At 39.6% G+C, this 22,058-nt stretch overlaps 1 protein-coding gene across 3 annotated transcripts in view; it reads left to right on the top strand.

The window, feature by feature from the left end:
- The window catches only part of pabpn1 (poly(A) binding protein, nuclear 1), a 58,846-nt gene that overhangs the window by 3,478 nt on the left and 33,310 nt on the right, over positions 1–22,058 (top strand). For all 3 annotated transcript variants that reach the window (XM_061965644.2, XM_061965647.1, XM_061965645.2), the window contains exons 3-5: positions 14,013–14,080; positions 20,101–20,207; positions 21,514–21,601. In XM_061965644.2, the coding sequence (XP_061821628.1) occupies positions 14,013–14,080; positions 20,101–20,207; positions 21,514–21,601 (263 nt within the window). The remainder of the gene's footprint in view (positions 1–14,012; positions 14,081–20,100; positions 20,208–21,513; positions 21,602–22,058) is intronic.

The following is a 22,058-nucleotide window of genomic DNA, read 5'->3' as shown; positions in this document are numbered from 1 at the left end:
CATGAGGATGTTTAAGGGGAACTAAATGTGATCTCTGAAAGGGGTACACATGATTTCCTAAGCAGGACCCCCACCCAGACATATTGTACAATACTAATCCATAGCTTATGAAAAACAAGATTTATTTTATTTTCATTACAAGTGGGCCAAATCACTAATATTACAAAATAATCTCATGAAAATGACTCCTCATTTGAGTGTTATTATAAAAGATTGGTTTGAGACTAGGGCTGCAGCTAACGATTATTTTTCTATCGATTAATCTATAGATTATTTTTTCGATTAATCGGTTAATCTATAGATTATTTTTTCGATTAATCTATAGATTATTTTTCCTTTTACCGATTTTTTTTTTAATTTAAAATGAAGAGGAAAAAATAAATGTAGGCCAGTTTTTTCAAAAGGCATGGCTTTTATTTACAAAAAAAAAAGTATGGCCACTAGTCAGTCAACATTGACAACAACATGACAAAATATTCTGTAACAATGTAAACATTTAAAACTTTTAACATTTAACAAAATTAAAAGTAGCTTATTTGCTTTTTAATGTGCAAATATAAAAGTAAACATCCAGTGCAAATCTTAATATTCTGGAATAGTATAAGCATTTCAAAAGTAAAAGTATTGCTTATTTTGCTTTAAAATGTGCAAAAATAAAGATAAACATCCAATACAAAAAAGTGCAAAACGGAAATATTCTGTAACAAGTGTAAACATTTCAACAAAAGTAAAAGTATTGCTTATTTTGCTTAATAACACAACAATGATAGTATGATTAAAGTGAAAGTTAATTGTTCGTTTGTACATAGTATATGTAACTGTTAATGTTGTAAAAGGTATTTGCACAACTAATTAACGTTAGCGTTTGTGACACGTCTTGTGCCGTGAGGTTCTTTCAGGACCGACAGACTGAACGCCAGACGGCTTTGCCAGGTTTACAATCTTTTAATTTTACACAGTCTTTTCTCTTCCAACTGCGCGGATCGCGCACCTGGGCACGATTGCGGCGTTGCTCCCGGCGCGCCTCGCCGCTCGCTCGCCGCCGCCGCCTCTCCACAGCGTTAAAGAGGAGCGCGTCTTTGTAAACACTGAACAGGCACGCCAAACGCGCCTCTCAGAGCGAAACGGTGCTTTAGTTTATGAATTTACAACGCAGATACAAATGACACATTCATGTTTTTGTGTAATAATGACAACGTATACGCACGCGGACGATTGACTTGTTGATGGTGATGGCAAGAACGCTGTCGGGGGTTTTCTTTTCAAATGTTCGTTCATAGCCGTTGTGCTGCTATGATAGGCCATTTCCGCTCGACACAGTGTGCATACAACAACATTATTAGGCCGTTTATTGAAATACTCCCACACTTTTGACGACTTTTGGCGTGCTTTTTTCCCCTCGCTCGCATCGTCTGCTTTGCGCTCCGCCATGACAGTAAAGTAGTGTGACGTAAATATGCGACGCGCCGACGCACAAAAACGGCGTCGACGTATTTACGTAACCGATGACGTCGACTACGTCGACGCGTCGTTTCAGCCTTATTTGAGACAGGTGTGCTGCTGGTATTGCCACGTGTGATGTTCACTGAATGCTCAGGGAGTTTTTGTGTTTGCTCAGACACATGAACAATTAGAGGGAACATTGGTAGCAGCACTACTAATTTGTTCTTTCATTTAAAAAGTCACCCGCGAGAGAATGAAGAGTGCTTGAAACTCCGCACGTTAACATCTCCGGCCGGTGCCACACCCAAAAAAATGCTGAAACAACCTGCACTGACAAATGAGCCTGATCAATACCATATGGAAAACATAGTCACAAACACAAGGAGATAACGTCCGCAGTAACTTATTACATAGCGAAGGACATGGCCCCATAAACATCTATGCAACATTTTGACCAGAGAACCACCATTACATGTTATGTAGACCACAAGGAAGTGTTTTCAATTTAGAAAAATAATAATAATATGATAATTTAATGCGCCCTAATATATGCATCAAGTCTTCATTCAAGGCTAAGGCAAAATATCGAGATATATATCATATATCGCGATATGGCCTAAAAATATCGAGATATTAATAAAAGCCAATATCGCCCAGCCCTTATATATATATATATATATATATATATATATATATATATATATATATAAAAATAAAAATAGAGGCATCATGTAATGACAAAAAGCTGACAAGTTTATATAATGAATAAAAAACAGTTTATATGTATGTATATACAGTGTGTTGGTGTTAACGCACTTTGTGTGTCTTTTTATGCATTAAAATCAGGAAGGATGCACAATTCCAGAAGCCTGCACATCCCTTGAGCGCAGATTTTTTTTTTAACTGCCCGGTTTGCTTTAAAAAAATATTTGATTGATTATCGCTTTCCGCCAGTGGTTTGTTTTGTTTATATTTGCCTGATCAAATTTCCGTCCCCACTTATTGCGTTTTTATTGGTCGTAAATTTTGATTCGCTGAAAGTTTTCAAATACTGCCTCAGTTTGCACTCGGACAACTTTACCGAGAGGGGTTGTCAAAAGAAAGACTTCATGATAAACACTAAGGTGAGTGCAAAGTCAACCTTTTTAACTTCACCCTATGCCATGTCTCCAGTAAATGAGTTGTTTCTTTATGAGTCCATGGAAACTTCACTTTTATCTCCCGCTGAAGCGACGTCGTTCGAGGCTGGAGACAGGCTAGCTGTTAGCTTCAAGCTAACCAGCACCTGACCAGACTCCTCAACCCCAAAAACATACTTTGTAGGTCAACAAACGAGGCGAATATGTGCCTTTTTAAGTGTTAATGTGTGAGGAGTGTTCAAAAGGAGTCTTTTGGAGAAGTGACTGACAAGTTAGCAAGTGTCGCTCGCATCACTGACAGTGACGTCATCTACGCCATTGTTTACTGAAGCAGAGATGCTGACTGTGCGTTATGATAAACGCGCATGCGTCGTCAGGCTCTGCTTTTTATCGAGAGACTTATCAGATGTAATTGTTTATCTATAGTAGGGGTGTCAAAAGTGTGGCCCGTAGGCCATTTGCGGCCCGCAGCTAATGTTTTAAGGCCCACAGCACATTCTAAAAATACTATTCAAATAAACAAAAACATAACAAAACTGGAATAAAAAGGCTTACAGGTGAAACATGATACTGAATCAAAATCAATGTTTTTATGAATTATTGACCTATCCAAAGCTCTGATTATTTCACATCAAATATTTCCTTTTGAAACATTTTTTTGTGCAAGATTTTGCATATTTTGTGTGTTTGCCATACAAAAAAAACAGTTTTCTATGACAAAAAGGCCAGAAAAAAAACAAAAAAACAACATAAAAAAACTAACTTAGTATTGACGGATAGATCTGAAGTTGATGTAGACTCTAGAGATTTAAGCGTTAAATAATGTATGTATGCCCTGGCACATGATTATCGTTTCATGACAGAAGCAAAAAATATTTTACACTTTTATACTGAAATAAATACACCTACAACTTATTAAATACAAATATAGAAACAACTACTGGCAGCGGTAAAGTTTACTAAATAACTGAATACATTTACATATGCAAAAAATTGTTTTCTTTTGTATTATTTTTTTAATTAATTAACGTTTATGACAAAATTTTTCCAAAACACAATATAGAATGTGAGATACAACAGGAGAATGCATACATTTATAATTTGTTTTCAAAACGCTTACAAAAAGGTGAGACCCCAAATTTTTACTGTGGGGCCCCATTTTTATGACTTAATGGGGTCCCTGGGACCCCATTTTCAAAATTCCTAGCGCCAATACTGTGTGTGTGGCCAAACTATATTTTCTTAATTCATATCTTGTTTAAAAATATATCGATATATCTTACAAACTCTATATATCGCCCAGCCCTAATACATGTATATACACACACACACACACACACACACACACACACACACACACACACACACACACACACACACACACACACACACACACACACACACACACACACACACACAAATAATGTTTTAACAAGATATGAATTAAGAAAATATTGTAATATCAATATAATTTATTTCACGTTAAAATGACCAAACGCGGCTTATTTGTTGTGTTCCTTGTTCTCCCCCGCACCCTCCCACGGATAAGTCACGATTGGTTGAGATTAGGCCAATCAGAGGCAACATGGGCGGGTCATTGAACCAGGGTGGCAAATCACAACAGACATCCCAAATGACAACGAGAGAGTTGAAGAAGAGAAGAGGGAATTTTCAAGCTGCCGACTTGTATTTAAAAAAAAAACTAGTGGAAGATGGCAGAGGGATTATCTTCCATCTTCTGTGTGTCTATATATTAGGGTTGTCCGGATACCAATAAAATGATACAATAAACATATATTTCCTATTGAACTCAAAGAACAATTTTAGAAGGTTAAAATATAAATTAAAGGGCATTAAACAATTAAAATGTATCATATTACATATATCCATCCATTTTCTACCGCTTATTCCCTTTGGGGTCGCGGGGGCGCTGGAGTAGTCTGCCATAATCAATGATTAGGTTAGAATATAATAAAAAGCTTTACTGACATGTATTAAATGCTTCATGATTTATGGTTGCCACTCCTGGTCTGTGCTTTAAGAAAAATGCAATTATTAGTAAGTACTAAAAACAAAACTAAGGATATATGTACCCAGATACACCATGTAGCAGGTAAAACACACATTGTTCAAGATAAAACACAAATTGTAGCAATTTGTTCCAAAATAGTAATTTCACTTGGATTAGTTAACTGCTAATTGTGCAGTTTTAACTCTAATATTTGGCATCAAACCAAGCAGCTGTGTGCATGTCCACATAGCTACAGCGGGGAGCTGTTAACTCGTGAGAGTTGCATGTGTGTGTGTGTTTAAGAAAATGGCAATGAGTCTGAGTAAAGTCAGTGAGTGAGTGAGTGAGCGGGCGGGCGAGTATAGAGAGAGAGGCATGCACTGCACAGTAGAGTGATGAACGGGTCTGGTTGTGTCCTGCAAAACTAACAGTAGAGCAACCAGATTGTCACAAATTGGTGGCCTCGTCTTTCTGTCCTAAAAGCAGAGCTTAGCAGACCCATTGACGGGTAAAGTGAACGATCTTGCCCCCGACGAAAACATCGACCCTGAAGGGATCCCCCTGTGCTATTAGACTACAGTCTGCACCGGAGCAGAAAAGCAGCACCGGTGTAACAACTACATTATTACCTGTCACTCTTTAAAGTCCTTGTGCAGATCTGAATGTTCATTATTTAAATGTTTACCGACGTTTGAAGCAACGGTGGTAATACTAATCGGCATGTTTGGCGAGGTGTGTTTTAAAGCAACACTTGAATCGCGGTGCTTCCTTGTTTAAAGCGTCACTTTTATCGTTGATTTTGAACCCCAAATACCTCCGTATAGCGCTTCACGCACCCTCTTTATTAACCAGTAGAATTCTCGTCTTTTGACATTCCTCCTCTCCAAGATGTTATTGCTTGTATGCACTTTGTGTGTGTTTTGACACATCATTCATTCAGATTGAAGAACGATATCGGTACTTTTCAAAGGCAGTATAGTCCCGATTTCAACCAATTATTATCGCAGTATTTTATTAGTACTGGTATACGGTACAACCCTAATGTACAGTATGTGTATATACAGTTAGGTCCATAAATATTTGGACATTGACACAATTTTCAGTATTCCAGCTCTGTATAACACCACAATGGATTTGAAATGAAACAATCAATATATGCTTTAAGTGCAGACTTTGAGCTTTAATTTGAGGGTATTTACATCCAAATCAGGTGAACGGTGTATGAATTACAACACATTTTATATGTGCCTTCCACTTTTTAAGGGACCGAAAGCAATTGGACAATTGGCTACTCAGCTGTTCAATGGCCAGGTGTGTTATTCCCTTGTTTTTTTCATTTATTTCATTTACAAAGAGCAGATGTCATTTCAAGTGTGGAATATTCATTTGGAATCTGGGGAGGTCATCTCTCAATATGAAGTCCAAAGAGCTGTCACTATCAGTGAAGCAAGCCATCATTTGGTGGAAAAATCAAAACAAAGCCATCAGAGAGATAGCAAAAACAAGAGGTGTGGCCAAATCAACTGTACATTCTTAAAAAGAGAGAACACACTGCTGAGCTCAGCAACACCAAAAGTCATGGAAGACCACGGAAAACTAGTGTGGTGGATGACAGACAAATCCTTTCCCTTGTCAAGAAAAAGCCCTTCGCAACAGTTGGCCAGGTGAAGAAAACTCTCCAGGAGGTAGGTGTATCTGTGTCCAAGTCAACAATTAAGAGAAGACTTCACCAGAGGGAATACAGATTTTTCATCACAAGGTGTAAACTATGTGATGAAAATTGTGTCCAAAAAACAACAGGACCTTGACGCATGTCCAAATATTTATAGACCTAACTGTATATACGCACTGTTGGCGTTTAACGCACTTTTTGTGTCTTTTTACGCATCGAAATAAAAAAGGATGTGCATTTCCGGAAGTTCGCGCGTCCCCAGGACGTGGATTGTTTTTTTGTACCGACTCTGCCTTCTCCAGGTCAAAACTACGGTTTGCTTTTTTTTTTTTTTTTATCACTTTCCGCTGGTGTTTTGTTTATATTTGCCGGTGTCGTGCGAAATTCTGTATCCCTGAATTATTTCGTATCCTCTGCCGCGGGAGCACGCATTGGGGCGGAGCTCTGTTTCTTGCTCAGACAGCGGCAGCACTTCTGTGTTATTAGCGATGTCAATAATACAAAATGTGGATTCTTACGATCATGCTTTGTCAAAAATGTTGTTGGTGTGACATTCCGACCCGAATAAATGCATTACGTGTTGCATTTGTATTCTCATCGCTGCACAAGCTTCTCTATTGCATACGATGTAATGCTGCAAAGCGGTTGATCAGCCTACCTATTTTATGGAAATTACATTACCGTATTTTCCGCACTATAAGGCGCACCTAAAAACCACAATTTTTCTCAAAAGCTGACAGTGCGCCTTATAACCCGGTGCGCTTTATTACGATTCATTTTCATAAAGTTTCGGTCTCGCAACTTCGGTAAACAGCCGCCATCTTTTTTCCCGGTAGAACAGGAAGCGCTTCTTCTTCTACGCAAGCAACCGCCAAGGAAAGCACCCGCCCCCATAGAACAGGAAGCGCTTCACCCGCCCCCGGAAGAAGAAGAAAAAACGCGCGGATATCACCGTACGTTTCATTTCCTGTTTACATCTGTAAAGACCACAAAATGGCTCCTACTAAGCGATCCGGTTCATAAAAAGACGCAATCTCTCCATCCGCACACGGATTACTACCGTATTTCACAGCTGATATTCCTGTGAACCGCACTGTGGAACGGGAGCACGTACGGTGAATATTCGCACCACAGGGAATGAGAAGTCATCCTTCACTGTGGTTCTAGCTTGCCATGCTAACTTCCACCCATGATGATATTCAAAAGGAAGACCTTGCCAAAAGAGACCTTTCCAGCCGGCGTCATCATAAAAGCTAACTCGAAGGGATGGATGGATGAAGAAAAGATGAGCGAGTGGTTAAGGGAAGTTTACGCGAAGAGGCCGGGTGGCTTTTTTCACACAGCTCCGAAGGCGAACACACCTTCACTAAGACGGGCAGATAGCGCCGGTCGACATACGCCAACATCTGCCAGTGGATCGTAAATGCCTGGGCAGATAGTTTCGGTCACAACTGTGGTCCGAGCTTTCCGGAAGGCAGGATTCACAGAACTGCTGCACAACAACAGCGACACTGAATCCGATGACTTCGACGAGGCGGAGCCGGCCATTTTTGGATCCCACGCTTGCGCAACTTTTCAATTCGGACACCGAAGACGAAGAATTCGAAGGATTTACGAATGAAGAATAACTTCAGAAGGTGAGCGCTATGTTTATTTTGTGTGTTGTGACATTAACGTTCGAGCAACATTATGTTGCTATTTATTGCTCTACACCATTTTGAATTTTACTATGTTTGTGATTGCACATTTGCGTACATTTTGGGACAGAGTTGTTAGAACGCTGGTTTTCAATATATTATTAAAGTTTGACTGAACTATCTGACTGTTTTTTTGACATTCACTTTAGCGCAGCGTTTTTTTGACATTCACTTTAGCGCAGCGTAGGCGCGGCTTATAGTCCGGGGCGGCTTATTGGTGGACAAAATTATGAAATATGTAATTCATAGAAGGTGCGGCTAATAATCCGGTGCGCCTTATAGTGCGGAAAATACGGTAACATCCTGTAATTTGGTTTATTATTTATTTGATCTTCTGATATATTAAAAAATAACACCAATATAATGGGAACAAACACTACAGGGTAGACTCAGTTCCATGTAAAAAAATAAAATAAAAAACATGTATTTTATGCCAGAAAATGTGTCCCACTTACATTTATTTTCTTCAAGCTTTGTACTAACATCATGTGGATAATATGTACAGATTGTATGGCAATGTACAAAACTTGTGAATTTGGACTAATTTTATTCGTGGCAAACAAAGTTAGTAGAGGATACATAATATTTCAGCATATTTCTGTGCTGCCATAAAATGTGTCCCTCCCCCTCAAATTATGTAGTAACTTCATGTGGTGTATTATGTACACTTTTAGTATCAATTACAGATAAATGTGTACATTTGAACTCATTTTATTAATTACAAAAAAGTTAGTAGGGGAAATCAGAATATTTCAGCATATTTTTGTGCTGCCATAAAATGTGTCCCCCTTCTATTTTCTTCAATTGATGTACTAACTTCATGTGGTTTATTCTGTACATATTTAGCCTCATCAACAACAAAACTTGTGAATAGTTCCGTTCTGCATTTTCCAGCACACCTTCAACACATCCACAGGTCTGTGTCCTAACCGTTAAGACGGCCATGTGAATTAAAAGTTACCGGTAAAAATGTCAGCTGTCTGTGTGCGATATACAAAATGACTATATGGTGATATTGGAGTATACGTTCTCACGCAGTTGCTTTTAGCTGCTGGCATTACACTACAGGCTTTTCTCACTCTTTCCTGTGTCTCCTTCTCACAGACAGCAAGCGCACCTTCTTACATACGTCACATACTGTCACGTCATACGTCACATACGTATACGCTCTCTCCCAGCAGAGAGGTAGCAGCATGGCTAAAGTTAGCTGTAATGCTAGCGTAGCCGTGTGAGCGGTAATAATGAAGGAATAATTAATTAATTCCCAAGAAAAACAGCAGGGGGTCCATCGTCTGGCGGTGATTTGGCTTTAAGTGGGAATATGTCGAACAGACAACCGTAATTTGTCATGTGTGGGGCAAAAGCGTTGCTACAAAAAGTAGCATTACTGCTAATATGTAGCATCATTTGAAAAGTCACCCGCTAGACAAGGAAGAGGGCTTACTCCGCACGTTAATATCTCCGTTTGGTGCCACACGTCTACACCATCAAAATGCAGAGGCAAACATTTCTAGATTTCCAGACACCGTATGAAAAAAATAGTGATTTTTTTAGTTGTGATTTCCTTCTCTGCATGAAAGTTTAAAAGTAGCATATATTAATGCAGTATGAAGAAGAATGTTTTAATGTAGACACAGAGAATCATCATACTGCTGTGATTATATGCATCAAGTGTTCTTTCAAGGCTAAGGCAAAATATCCAGATATATATCATGTATCGCAATATGGTCTTAAAATATCGCAATATTTAAAAAAAGGCCATATCGCCCAGCCCTAGTTCAATGATGCTATTTCTGTTTGTCATGTATAATTTTGTCTATTTTGTGTTTATTCTTGAATAAACAGGTCAGTTTCTTGTTACCAACCATTGTGTATTATTCAAACTCCCCTAATTCAGCTGGCTAGTTGTTATCAAGAGTACTAAAACCCTTTTCAACATGAATCTGACAACTAAGTAGGCTAAATAACTTTAAACTTTAATACATGCTCGGATCGGAAGTGCAAAAACAACATCGGTATTGGATCGGAAGTGCAAAAACCTGGATCGGGACATCCCTAATCTATACATATTATTAGGAACTAGGGCTGTCAAAATAACAAGTTAATCATGTGATTAATGAGAAAATATATGAGTAATCATGTACAGACTTAAGTTTAATCATGCAACTTATTTGGGCCGTACACACTCTTTTAGCTCTACTGCTATACGGTCAGTGATCAGATCAATGCGTAAGTCAGTACAAAGATGAGTTCCTACATTATATATCAATATAGATCAATAAAGTCTGCAGGCATACAGTCCGTAAACACACATGATTGTATTTCTTTTTGACAAAAAAAAAAATACCATACCCCCCGGTCCATGGGACAAATTTTCAAGCGTTGACCGGTCCGCAGCTACAAAAAGGTTGGGGACCACTGCTGCAAATGACATGTATTCAAGTGAAACGTTTAAAAACTTTCCTGGATGACATTCTCAGAATAAAATTCTATCTGTGCAAGCTTCCATTTTGCAAGAGAGTAATCACCTGTAATGTGGCGGCATTAAACAAATGATGATCTACATACAGGTGAGAATAATCAATCAAATTTGTTAGGGACAAGCGGTAGAAAATGGATGGATGGATGGATATGCAAGTATGTCCTGCACACAATTATCATAATTTCATGACCGAAGCAAAAAACTTTTTACACTTTTATACTGAAATAAATACACCTACAACTTATTAAATACAAATATAGAAACAACTACCAGCAGCGGTAAAGTTTAGATCCATGAAGGAAAAAAGAAAGTGAATGAATGTTTATAACTGAATACTTTTACATATGCATTAAAAAATAGTTTTCTTTTGTGTTATTTTTTTGATTAATTATTTAATGTTCATGACAACCTTTTTCCAAAACACAATATAGAATGTGAGATATAACAGGATAATGCATACATTTCTCATTGGTTTTCAAAACGGTTACAAAAAAGTGGGATCACAAAAATTTACTGTGGGACCCCATTTTTATGACTTGATGGGGTCCCTGGGACCCCATTTTGAAAATTTCTAGCGCCAACACTGTATATGTATGGCGTGCGTTTTGTTTACATCTGGTTTCGGCAGCGCGGTTTTCCGTAATCAAAGTCTTGTTTTCTTGTCGATAGTGTGCAAATAATAGACTATATATCACGACTAGCTGGTGTTAAAGTTTTATGTTTGTGTAGTTTTGATTTGATGTCAATTTTTCCCATATTTGCAACACACATTCCATTCCTGAAAGATGATTGGCAGAGAATGAGGAATTTTGTGTCTGTGGGGAAAGGCGGGCATCACGGAGATGAAAGTGTTTGCACGTGCACGGCAGGTAAAACCTGTTGGCATTGTGCTGTTAATCTTAGATTAGTGATAAAAGATAAAAATACCATTGGACTTTGTGATTTCTTCTGGGTGCAACATTATATTATGTTTAATTTGTTTTCATGTAAAAAAAATGTATGGGTGTGGCGGTAATGAAAATGCTGCCACATTCAACCCTGGTAACAATTGATAAATTTTATCTTCACAAAACTTTTTTTTTCCGTTTTTGTTTATAAATTTAGGAAATATTTTCTTGTGACGGAGTGAATTTTAATTACAAAAACGATTTGAAATCTGAGCCAAGAGAAGTTTTTGCTTGTTTAGTTTTTTGCACTATTGACTTTATTTTGCTTAAAATACTGTATGTAATGATAGGTAATAGGGAAATAATTTCACTGCCATCCTATGTCTGATTTTAATTGTGATTGAAACTTCCATCCATCCATCCATCTTCTTCCACTTATCCGAGGTCGGGTCGCGGGGGCAGCAGCCTAAGCAGGGAAGCTCAGACTTCCCTCTCCCCAGTGACTTCGTCCAGCTCCTCCCGGGGGATCCCGAGGCGTTCCCTGGCCAGTCTTCCCAACGTGTCCTGGGTCTTCCCCGTGGCCTCCTACCGGTCGGACGTGCCCTATACACCTCCCGAGGGAGGCGATCGGGTGGCATCCTGACCAGATGCCCGAACCACCTCATCTGGCTCCTCTCGATGTGGAGGAGCAGCGGCTTTACTTTGAGATCCCCCCGGATGACAGAGCTTCTCACCCTATCTCTAAGGGAGAGCCCTGCCACCCGGCGGAAGAAAACTCATTTCGGCCGCTTGTACCCGTGATCTTGTCCTTTCGGTCATAACCCAAAGCTCATGACCATAGGTGAGGATGGGAACACAGATCGACCGGTAAATTGAGAACTTTGCCTTCCGGCTCAGCTCCTTCTTCACCACAACGGATCGATACAGCGTCCGCATTACTGAAGATGCCGCACCGATCCGCCTGTCGATCTCACGATCCACTCTTCCCTCACTCGTGAACAAGACTCCGAGGTACTTGAACTCCTCCACTTGGGGCAGGGTCTCCTCCCCAACCCGGAGATGGCACTCCACCCTTTTCCGGGAGAGAACCATGGACTCGAACTTGGAGGTGCTGATTCTCATCCCAGTCGCTTCACACTCGGCTGCGAACCGATCCAGCGAGAGCTGAAGATCCTGGCCAGATGAAGCCATCAGGACCACATCATCTGCAAAAAGCAGAGACCTAATCCTGCAGTCACCAAACCAGATCCCCTCAACGCCTTGACTGCGCCTAGAAATTCTGTCCATAAAAGTTATGAACAGAATCGGTGACAAAGGGCAGCCTTGGCGTAGTCCAACCCTCACTGGAAACGTGTCCGACTTACTGCCGGCAATGCGGACCAAGCTCTGACACTGATCATACAGGGAGCGGACCGCCAAAATCAGACAGTCCGATACCCCATACTCTCTGAGCACTCCCCACAGGACTTCCCGAGGGACACGGTCAAATGCCTTCTCCAAGTCCACAAAGCACATGTAGACTGGTTGGGCAAACTCCCATGCACCCTCAAGGACCCTGCCGAGAGTATAGAGCTGGCGAAAACCACACTGTTCCTCCTGAATCCGAGGTTCGACTATCCGGCGTAGCCTCCTCTCCAGTACACCTGAATAGACCTTACCGGGAAGGCTGATGATGGTGATCGAAACTTGAATCTGTTAATCCATCCACCCCATTTCTACGCTTGTCCCTTTCTGGGTCACGGGGGCTCCAGCCTATTCCAGCTGCACTCGGGCGGAAGGCAGGGTACACCCTGGACAAGTCACCACTATTGCAGGGCCAACACGGATATCAACATTGGTATGACCAATTCTGCCCCTGTGACTGAATGGTACCAGCTCGGTATCTTAAATATAAACAAAAAATTGAGACATTAGCGTCTTTCTGCATTAAGAAATGGCATACCACAATATAAACACATTGTTTCCTGAGCAACTAAACTATTCAGTTGTGCATATTGAATTTACAAGTTGTGTTCTCTTAGAACAGTGGGATCGTTTACTACTCAAAGAATACGAGACAGAGGTCTTTTAACGGTAATAGATTTTTTTTGTTCCCCCCTTTCATTTAAATAAATCAACAAAAGTTTAAACATTAAAACAGATAAAACACTAAGATTAAAACACCACTAGTGAAGCATCCAAACATGAAAAAAGTTTTTTTTTTTAACAGCATTTAATTTTTAGTTAAAAAAATATAACTTGCTTAAAAGATTTCAGTGTGTGTATAAGTACCGTACTTATTAAGCAGATTCAACAATGCAATAATAACATGATATTTTGGTCACGATAACCGAAATATGAAACTTTCATATCATTACATTCATAGTTTTCATTAAACAATATCTTGTATTTGTTTTAGTATTTGAATTTCACAATACATTTCATAAAACCACATCAGGTGATGTAAAATAGCGAGTAGAGTAGTAGAGTCTGTCAGTGAAGATAACTCTGAGGGCTTTCTGGGTGCAAACAGACATGCAGTAACTCATCCATGCATAGTTGAAGTGCATGTTCACATAAATTATACATGTTTAATAAAAGAACAGTAATCACAATTGGACAAATATGACATGTTAACATGAAGTTTGTTTCTTCACTCACAACTCACTTTTTGAAACTTGAATTTTTTTTATGCTTTGCAGTGGGCCCAGTCATCATGTCTTTTGAAGAAAAGATGGAAGCAGATGGCAGATCTATATACGTTGGAAATGTGAGTTAGACTTCCATGCACAATATGCTCATTTTGTTTGGATCCGGCCCGCCAGCGTCTACAATCCCTAGTTAAATGGGCATCTACAGTATGATTCTACAAACCCAAGTTAAATGGGCATCTACATCAACAGTATGATTTGTCTGAGCAGGACAGGACAAATTTTAGAAAATCTGTGGTGGTGGCGTGGTCAATGTGACATATTATTTGTATAATTATAATTTGTATAAATAATTTACATACAATAAATAACAGGTCTTAATATTAATTATTAACTAGGGCTGTCAAACGATTAAATTATTTAATCTCTATTAATTGCATTTGGTTATAGTTAACTAAAAATTAATCACAGATACATATCATTTTTCATCATTAAGTGTACCCTAGACAAATGCTTTTCAAATTTTAACACCTTGAACGATCAATTACTTTGCTTTAAATAAATGTGTTTTAAACATTGTTTTTTAAAGGCCTACTGAAATGCGATTTTCTTATTTAAACGGGGATAGCAAGTCCATTCTATGTGCCATACTTGATCATTTCACGATATTGCCATATTTTTGCTGAAAGGATTTAGTAGAGAACATCGACGATAAAGTTCGCAACTTTTGGTCGCTGATAAAAAAGCCTTGCCTGTACCGGAAGTAGCAGATGAGTAGTGTGACGTCACAGGTTGTGGAGCTCCTCACATCTGCACATTGTTTACAATCATGGCCACCAGCAGCGAGAGCCATTCGGACCGAGAAAGCGACGATTTCCCCATTAATTTGAGCGAGGATGAAAGATTTGTGGATGAGGAAAGTGAGAGTGAAGGACTAGAGGGCAGTGGGAGCGATTCAGATAGGGAAGATGCTGTGAGAGGCGGGTGGGACCTGATATTCAGCTGGGAATGACTAAAACAGTAAATTAACACAAGACATATTCTATTAGCCACAACACAACCAGGCTAATATTTAATATGCCACAAATTAATACCGCATAACAAACACCTCCCCCCTCCCGTCCATATAACCCGCCAATACAACTCAAACACCTGCACAACACACTCAATCCCACAGCCCAAAGTACCGTTCACCTCCCCAAAGTTCATATAGCACATATATTTCCCCAAAGTCCCCAAAGTTACGTACATGACATGCACATAGCGGCACGCACATACGGGCAAGTGATCAAATGTTTGGAAGCCACAGCTGCATGCGTACTCACGGCACCGTGTCTGCGTATCCAACTCAAAGTCCTCCAAAATGTCCGCTACAATCCTTGACGTCATGCGCTGACGTCGTCATACCGAGACGTTTTCAGCAGGATATTTCGCGCAAAATTTAAAATTGCACTTTAGTAAGCTAACCCGGCCGTATTGGCATGTGTTGCAATGTTAAGATTTCATCATTGATATATAAACTATCAGACTGCGTGGTCGGTAGTAGTGGGTTTCAGTAGGCCTTTAAACAGCTCAACACAAAAATGACAATCATGATTTATGGACAATCAAAAAAATTGCCACATTTTGTAGAAATACAGAATTTCTATTCCTGCTTTAGGAGCAGTTGCATTCAGAGCAGGAGCTACACTTCCCTGTTTAGATACCTGCTTCACGCATAAATAACACAAAATGTTGATTATGATCCTGCTTTTCTACCCGCTTGTCCTTTTTGTGGTCATGGGGGCTGGAGCCTATCCCAGCTGTAATCTGTGATATTTCTACCTGAATAAATGCTTCTGATATTCTGTACATTACATGTTGTACAAGTTAAAGGCCTACTGAAACCCACTACTACCGACCACGCAGTCTGATAGTTTATATATCAATGATGAAATCTTAACATTGCAACACATGCCAATACGGCAATTTTAAATTTCCTGCGAAACTTCCGGTTGAAAACGTCTAGGTATGATGACGTATGCGCGTGACGTCGATGGTTGAAACGGAAGTATTGGGACGCCATTGTATCCAATACAAAAAGCTCAGTTTTCATCGCAAAATTCCACAGTATTCTGGACATCTGTGTTGTTGAATCCTTTGCAATTTGTTTAATGAACAATGGAGACTGCCCAAAAGAAAGCTGTAGATGCGATCGATGTATTAGCGTCTGGCTACAGCAACACAACCAGGAGGACTTTGACTTGGATAGCAGATGCGCTATCCGATGCTAGCCGCCGACCGCATCGATGATCGGGTGAAGTCCTTCGTCGCTCCGTCGATCACTGGAACGCAGGTGAGCTTCGGTGTTGATGAGCAGATGAGGGTTGGCGTAGGTGGAGAGCTAATGTTTTTGTCATAGCTCTGTCGAGGTCCGTAGCTAAGTTAGATTCAATGGCGTCGTTAGCAACAGCATTGTTAAGCTTCGCCAGGCTGGAAAGCATTAACCGTGTAGTTACAGGTCCATGGTTTAATAGTATTGTTGATTTTCTGTCTATCCTTCCAGTCAGGGGTTTATTTCTTTTGTTTCTATCTGCAGTTAAGCCCGATGCTATCACGTTAGCTCCGTAGCTAAAGTGCTTCATCGATGTATTGTCGTGGAGATAAAAGTCACTGTGAATGTCCATTTCGCGTTCTCGACTCTCATTTTCAAGAGGATATAGTATCCGAGGTGGTTTAAAATACAAATCCGTGATCCACAATAGAAAAAGGAGCGCGTGTGGAATCCAATGAGCCCTTGTACCTAAGTTACGGTCAGAGCGAAAAAAGATGCGTCCTGCACTGCACTCTAATACTTAACTCTCACGTTCCTCATCCACGAATCTTTCATCCTGGCTCAAATTAATGGGGTAATCGTCGCTTTCTCGGTCCCAATCGCTCTCGCTGCTGGTGTAAACAATGGGGAAATGTGAGGAGACTTTCAACTTGTGACGTCACGCTACTTCCGGTACAGGCAAGGCTTTTTTTATCAGCGACCAAAAGTTGCGAACTTTATCGTCGTTGTTCTATACTAAATCCTTTCAGCAAAAATATGGCAATATCGCGAAATGATCAAGTATGACACATAGAATGGATCTGCTATCCCCGTTTAAATTAAAAAAATTCATTTCGGTAGGCCTTTAATGGTCTTTATATTGCTGCATGGTAATGTTTTAACCTTATCTATTAATTAATAAAATGTAATATTTAGCCTGTAATCATTTTGTAATTGATGACTCAACCAGAACATGTTATAAAATCATTTAAACAATATTTTAGCCAGACCAATTTTTTTTCCCCAAAAGTATTAAACTCCAAATGAAAGTGAATCAAAAACTTTACATTAACATTACAAAGTACAGTATGACGAACCGAGCTGCTTATAACTATTGCAAGTTAAAATGTAAAGCCAACGTATTCTTATACAGTAGGCTTTTTACCTGGAGCAGACGTAGAGGATGGTCTCGCTGTTATCGTCACCAAATGTTAACGCCATTTCTTTCCCCATGTTGTTGGCTTCAGCTGAGTTGCTTAAGGTGCCAAATTCAGGAGTTGCAGCCGTACATCTAACTTGGCTGCACTCTTCAGCCATGAGAAAAATCCTGTGTTAAACCAGGTGCTTCCTCAGATTGGAAGTATTCCCACCACTTGCCTTGATTTTGGCGTCACAAATACTGCAGACAGTGTAACCTGGAAAAGACGAGCCACACTTTAGAGCGTTTTTGTCATGAAACATTGATGGGTTGCATTTAGGGCTGCAACAACTAATCGATTAAATCGATTAAAATCGATTATAAAAATAGTTGGTGATTAATATAGCCATCGATTCGTTGGATCCATGCTATGCGCATGCGCAAAGGCAATTTTTAAAAATATTTTATTAAAAAAAAAAAGTTATTTCTTTTTATAAACCTTTATTTATAAACTGCAACATGTACAAACAGCTGAGAAACAATAATCAAAATAAGTATGGTGCCAGTATGCTGTTTTTTTCCACTAAAATACTGGAAAGGATAGAAATGTAGTTTGTCTGTTTTATCCGATTATTAATCGAAGTAATAATCGACAGATTAATCGATTATCAAATTAATCGTTAGTTGCAGCCCTAGTTGCATTGATGGGAAGCATGTTCGCTTCGAAATCGCCTGTTCTCTTAATGCTAGCAAGTACTCACCACTTGCACTTGTGAAACAGACATGACGTCATGCGCAACCCAGGCGACCAAAACATGGCACCCTTGATCCTTGCGTGAAAAGGTGCCAAAAACTTACCGGCCACTGGTGCCCATCCATAGTGACAAAGCATGATCGTAGACATTTTTTATTTTGTACATGTAGTTAAACAGGATATATAGCATACTGCTTTTATTTTGAAGCCGGAAAAGTGTGATTGGTTTGAGAAAGTGTCTTGACATGTTTTGATGTTGGATCGACTGTTTGCAATAGAAAAGTCTCCTTTCGAACACAGAAGTGAAGCACCACCTTCTGAAATACGCGCGCAACAGGCGGTTGCTGCAGGGATGTCGCCTCTTCCCAAAGCAAAAAATAGTCCTTTCTTTCTTTTCGGGAGAAAGCCATGGCTTTAAATTTGATATTTCCATAAGGTAGTCTTTCCTTTGTCCATTTCTGCTCGCTTGTGGCTCATGAATAACAAGTGAACTACAGCCAAGTTCCCTCCGCTATGGCACTCCCTGTGGGTCAAAATGGACACGTTAATCGGCCGTTAAAATGTTTTTGTGCCGTTATTGAAATTTATAATTGATGTGTTTTTATCACATTAACTTTGAAAGCCCTAGTATTAACATATTTTGTTATATTGTTTTGCTCTATTTTCATAATTGTACAATGTAACACAATTATAAATACATAATAAAACATACTACCAGTGGCAGCTGCAGGTCTTTTTAAGTAGTTTACCTGTTATTGGACAGCACATTCTCCAATAACGGGTAAAAGATATGAACATGCTGAATTTTACAAAGAAAACTTCAGTTAAAAAATTTAAAATTTTCCATATCAATAGGAACAACAAAATGAAAAATGAAGAATACTTTTGGTCCTGCGATGAGGTGGCGACTTGTCCAGGGTGTACCCCACTTCCGCCCGATTGTAGCTGAGATTGGCTCCAGTGCCCCCCACGACCCCGAAGGGAATAAGCGGTAGAAAATGGATGGAGAAAATGGATGGACTTTTGGTAGTGTTTTATATTTCAAGATTGCTGATTCGCTCATTTTAGCGGTCAATCAAAAAGGGATTCAGCCCAGACAGGTCAACCAATCATGCGGAAGCCCGGTGACCCCCTTTCGATCACTCTTTGACCGTGAGCACAACAAAGTCGACAATTTATGATTGTCTCGTTTGGCTTCAGCACTGTGACACTACCTCATCAATGGAAAAAAAAGTTGCGCACACTGTCGTAGTTGCGCACACTGTCGTTGTTGATTCTAAACAAAAGTTAATCGCATCTTAACGCATCAATGTGTCAATGAAATGCAAACACAAAAAACACATTTGACCATTTTCTTTATATTTTAGGGGAAGCTGAACTTCCCTTGGAGTATTCAGCAATGCCACTGCTGTATTACCTGCATGTTAAAACAAGGCGGGTCCATAACTTCAGGACAAGAATTGGCTCTAAGGGCTGGGTGGGTCTGGCTGAAGTGCAGACCCACCCAAGCCGAGATCCACCGCCCAAGCGTCAGCCGCCGGAGCAAAGGGTGGCAACGCGGCTGAGTGGGCGGAGCAGACACTCGTGTGCATGTTGCTTACGGTGGATCAAAGTTTTTCAGTGGCCACATTTTCTGCGCATCACTAGTCAACGATGTTTAAATAGCTGCATTATATCCATTCATACAATATATTACTTTAATTTGTTTCCACATTAAAAAAAAAATCAACATTTTTGAGGTGTGGCAGTTTTAATTTAGCTGTGGCGCAGTCCCTGTTTGTTTTTTTTCTTTAACTTGGATTTTGCTGTGGGCAAGACTGTCGATTTTGGCGGGCCTTTGTTTGGGGGACCCTGTACTAATATATATTAGTACAGTACATTACATTTTATATATGTACAGTTCCATCAACAGCAAATCTGTACTGTAAATTATCCTCATTTTAATTAATTTTAGGTGGACTATGGCGCTACTGCAGAAGAGCTTGAGGCTCACTTCCACGGCTGTGGTTCAGTAAACAGAGTCACCATCCTGTGTGACAAATACACAGGGCATCCCAAAGGGTAAATAAATCACCATTACAAACATGTTTCAATTTTTGACATATACCAATTGTATATATACCAGTGCATTAGGATTGGGCGATATATCGAGTTTGTGAGATTTAATTTTTAAACAAGATATGAATCAAGAAATTAATCAATTTATTTCACGATATAATGACCAAAAGCAGCTTATTTGTTGTTCCTTGTTCTTCTCTGCTTCCCACTCCCTTGCAATAAATACTCCATGGGCTATTAAACCCCTCCCCTTCCTCCTTCCAAGACGCACTTGCATGTATAAGAACATCCATGATTGGTTGGTTGTTAACTATGATGAGTCACGATTGGTTGGAATTAGGGCAAAACATTTGGGACAGGCAAATCAGAGGCAAGATAAAGCGGGCCATCGAACCAGGAAGGGAAATCACAACAGACTATGAGAGAGTCGTAGAAGAGAAGAGGGAATATTCAAGCGGGCAATTTTATATATTAAAAAATCTAAAGGAAGATGGCAGGGGGATTCTCTTCTTTAGATTTTTCTTTTAGCGATGTAGACGACGTCCAGGAATCCCACAATGCGTCTACTTGGCCATATTTGGACAAATGTATGCGTCTCTATAAAACATTCATTTGAGTTGTTTACCATTTAAGCCCAAATCAAAACTGTTGCCAAGCTAATTGTTACATCGTCGACTGGGAATTAAAAAGTGCCTGCCTGCAAAATAATTTTTTTATGTGAGTTTGATGCATGTTGTATTATTTGCACAGCTATGTTATTTATTTTACGTAGAAGAAATATTTTTCTATTTTATTTATGTTGTGTAAATCTGTGCTACTTAAGCAGTTTCTTTTCTGTGCTCTTAATACCCATCTTGACTAACTGGGTTAATAAAAGTTCCACTGACTGTTTACAGTACAGTTGTCATTCACTTCAATTTCAGTGAATCTCACTCAAAAATGTATATCTTTATGTATACTTTCACCGGAAAATATATCGAGATATATATCGACCATCGAGTTTAAGTAAAAATATATCGAGATATACTTTTTCGTCCATATCGCCCAGCCCTAAGTGCAGCCCACAGCTTGTTTTTTTTTTAACAGCGACATATTTCTCAAATAAAAGTAAACCGGAAAACAAATGCCGGATGTGAAAAACATAGATTTTTAATTTTTGAATCGTCCTCAACGAAAAGGTAGAATATATTGATAACAGTGATAATCGTCCAGGCCTAAGTACACATGACAAACCTTGAATCTTGTAGCTATGTGGCAAAAAGTGTCTGTCTGTGTTGTATTTTACCATAACTTACTTCTATTGTCCTAGGTTTGCCTACATCGAATTTGCAGACAAAGAGTCTGTAAGGACAGCCATGGCTTTGGACGAGTCACTTTTTAGGGGAAGGCAGATAAAGGTAAGGTTTTTTTCAAGAATGCTATGTTGTTTTTACCGTATTTTTCGGATTATAAGTCGCAGTTTTTTTCATAGTTTGGCCGGGGGTGCGACATATACTCCGGAGCGACTTATGTGTGAAATTATTAACACATTACCGTAAAATATCAAATATTATTTATCTCATTCGCGTAAGAGACTAAGCAAATGTCCGCAATCGTCACACACACGTCAACCAATAAGAATTCGGCGGGGGCGGGTCATGGCAGAAGTGCATTGTGGGTCATGGGATGCTAACTGCTGCTACCCATCCATCCATCCATTTTCTACCGCTTGTCCCTTTTGGGGTCACGGGGGGTCGCTGGAGCCTATCTCAGCTGCATTCGGGCGATAGGCGGGGTACACCCTGGACAAGTCGCCACCTCCTCGCAGGGCCGCTAACTGCTGCTACATTCGTAGCTATTAAAATGGATTATTTC

Source organism: Nerophis lumbriciformis, linkage group LG07 (genome assembly GCF_033978685.3).
Source record: "Nerophis lumbriciformis linkage group LG07, RoL_Nlum_v2.1, whole genome shotgun sequence".
NCBI lineage: Eukaryota > Metazoa > Chordata > Actinopteri > Syngnathiformes > Syngnathidae > Nerophis > Nerophis lumbriciformis.
The sequence above is the reverse complement of the archived record's forward strand: the minus strand, read 5'-3'. Positions and strand labels throughout refer to the sequence as shown.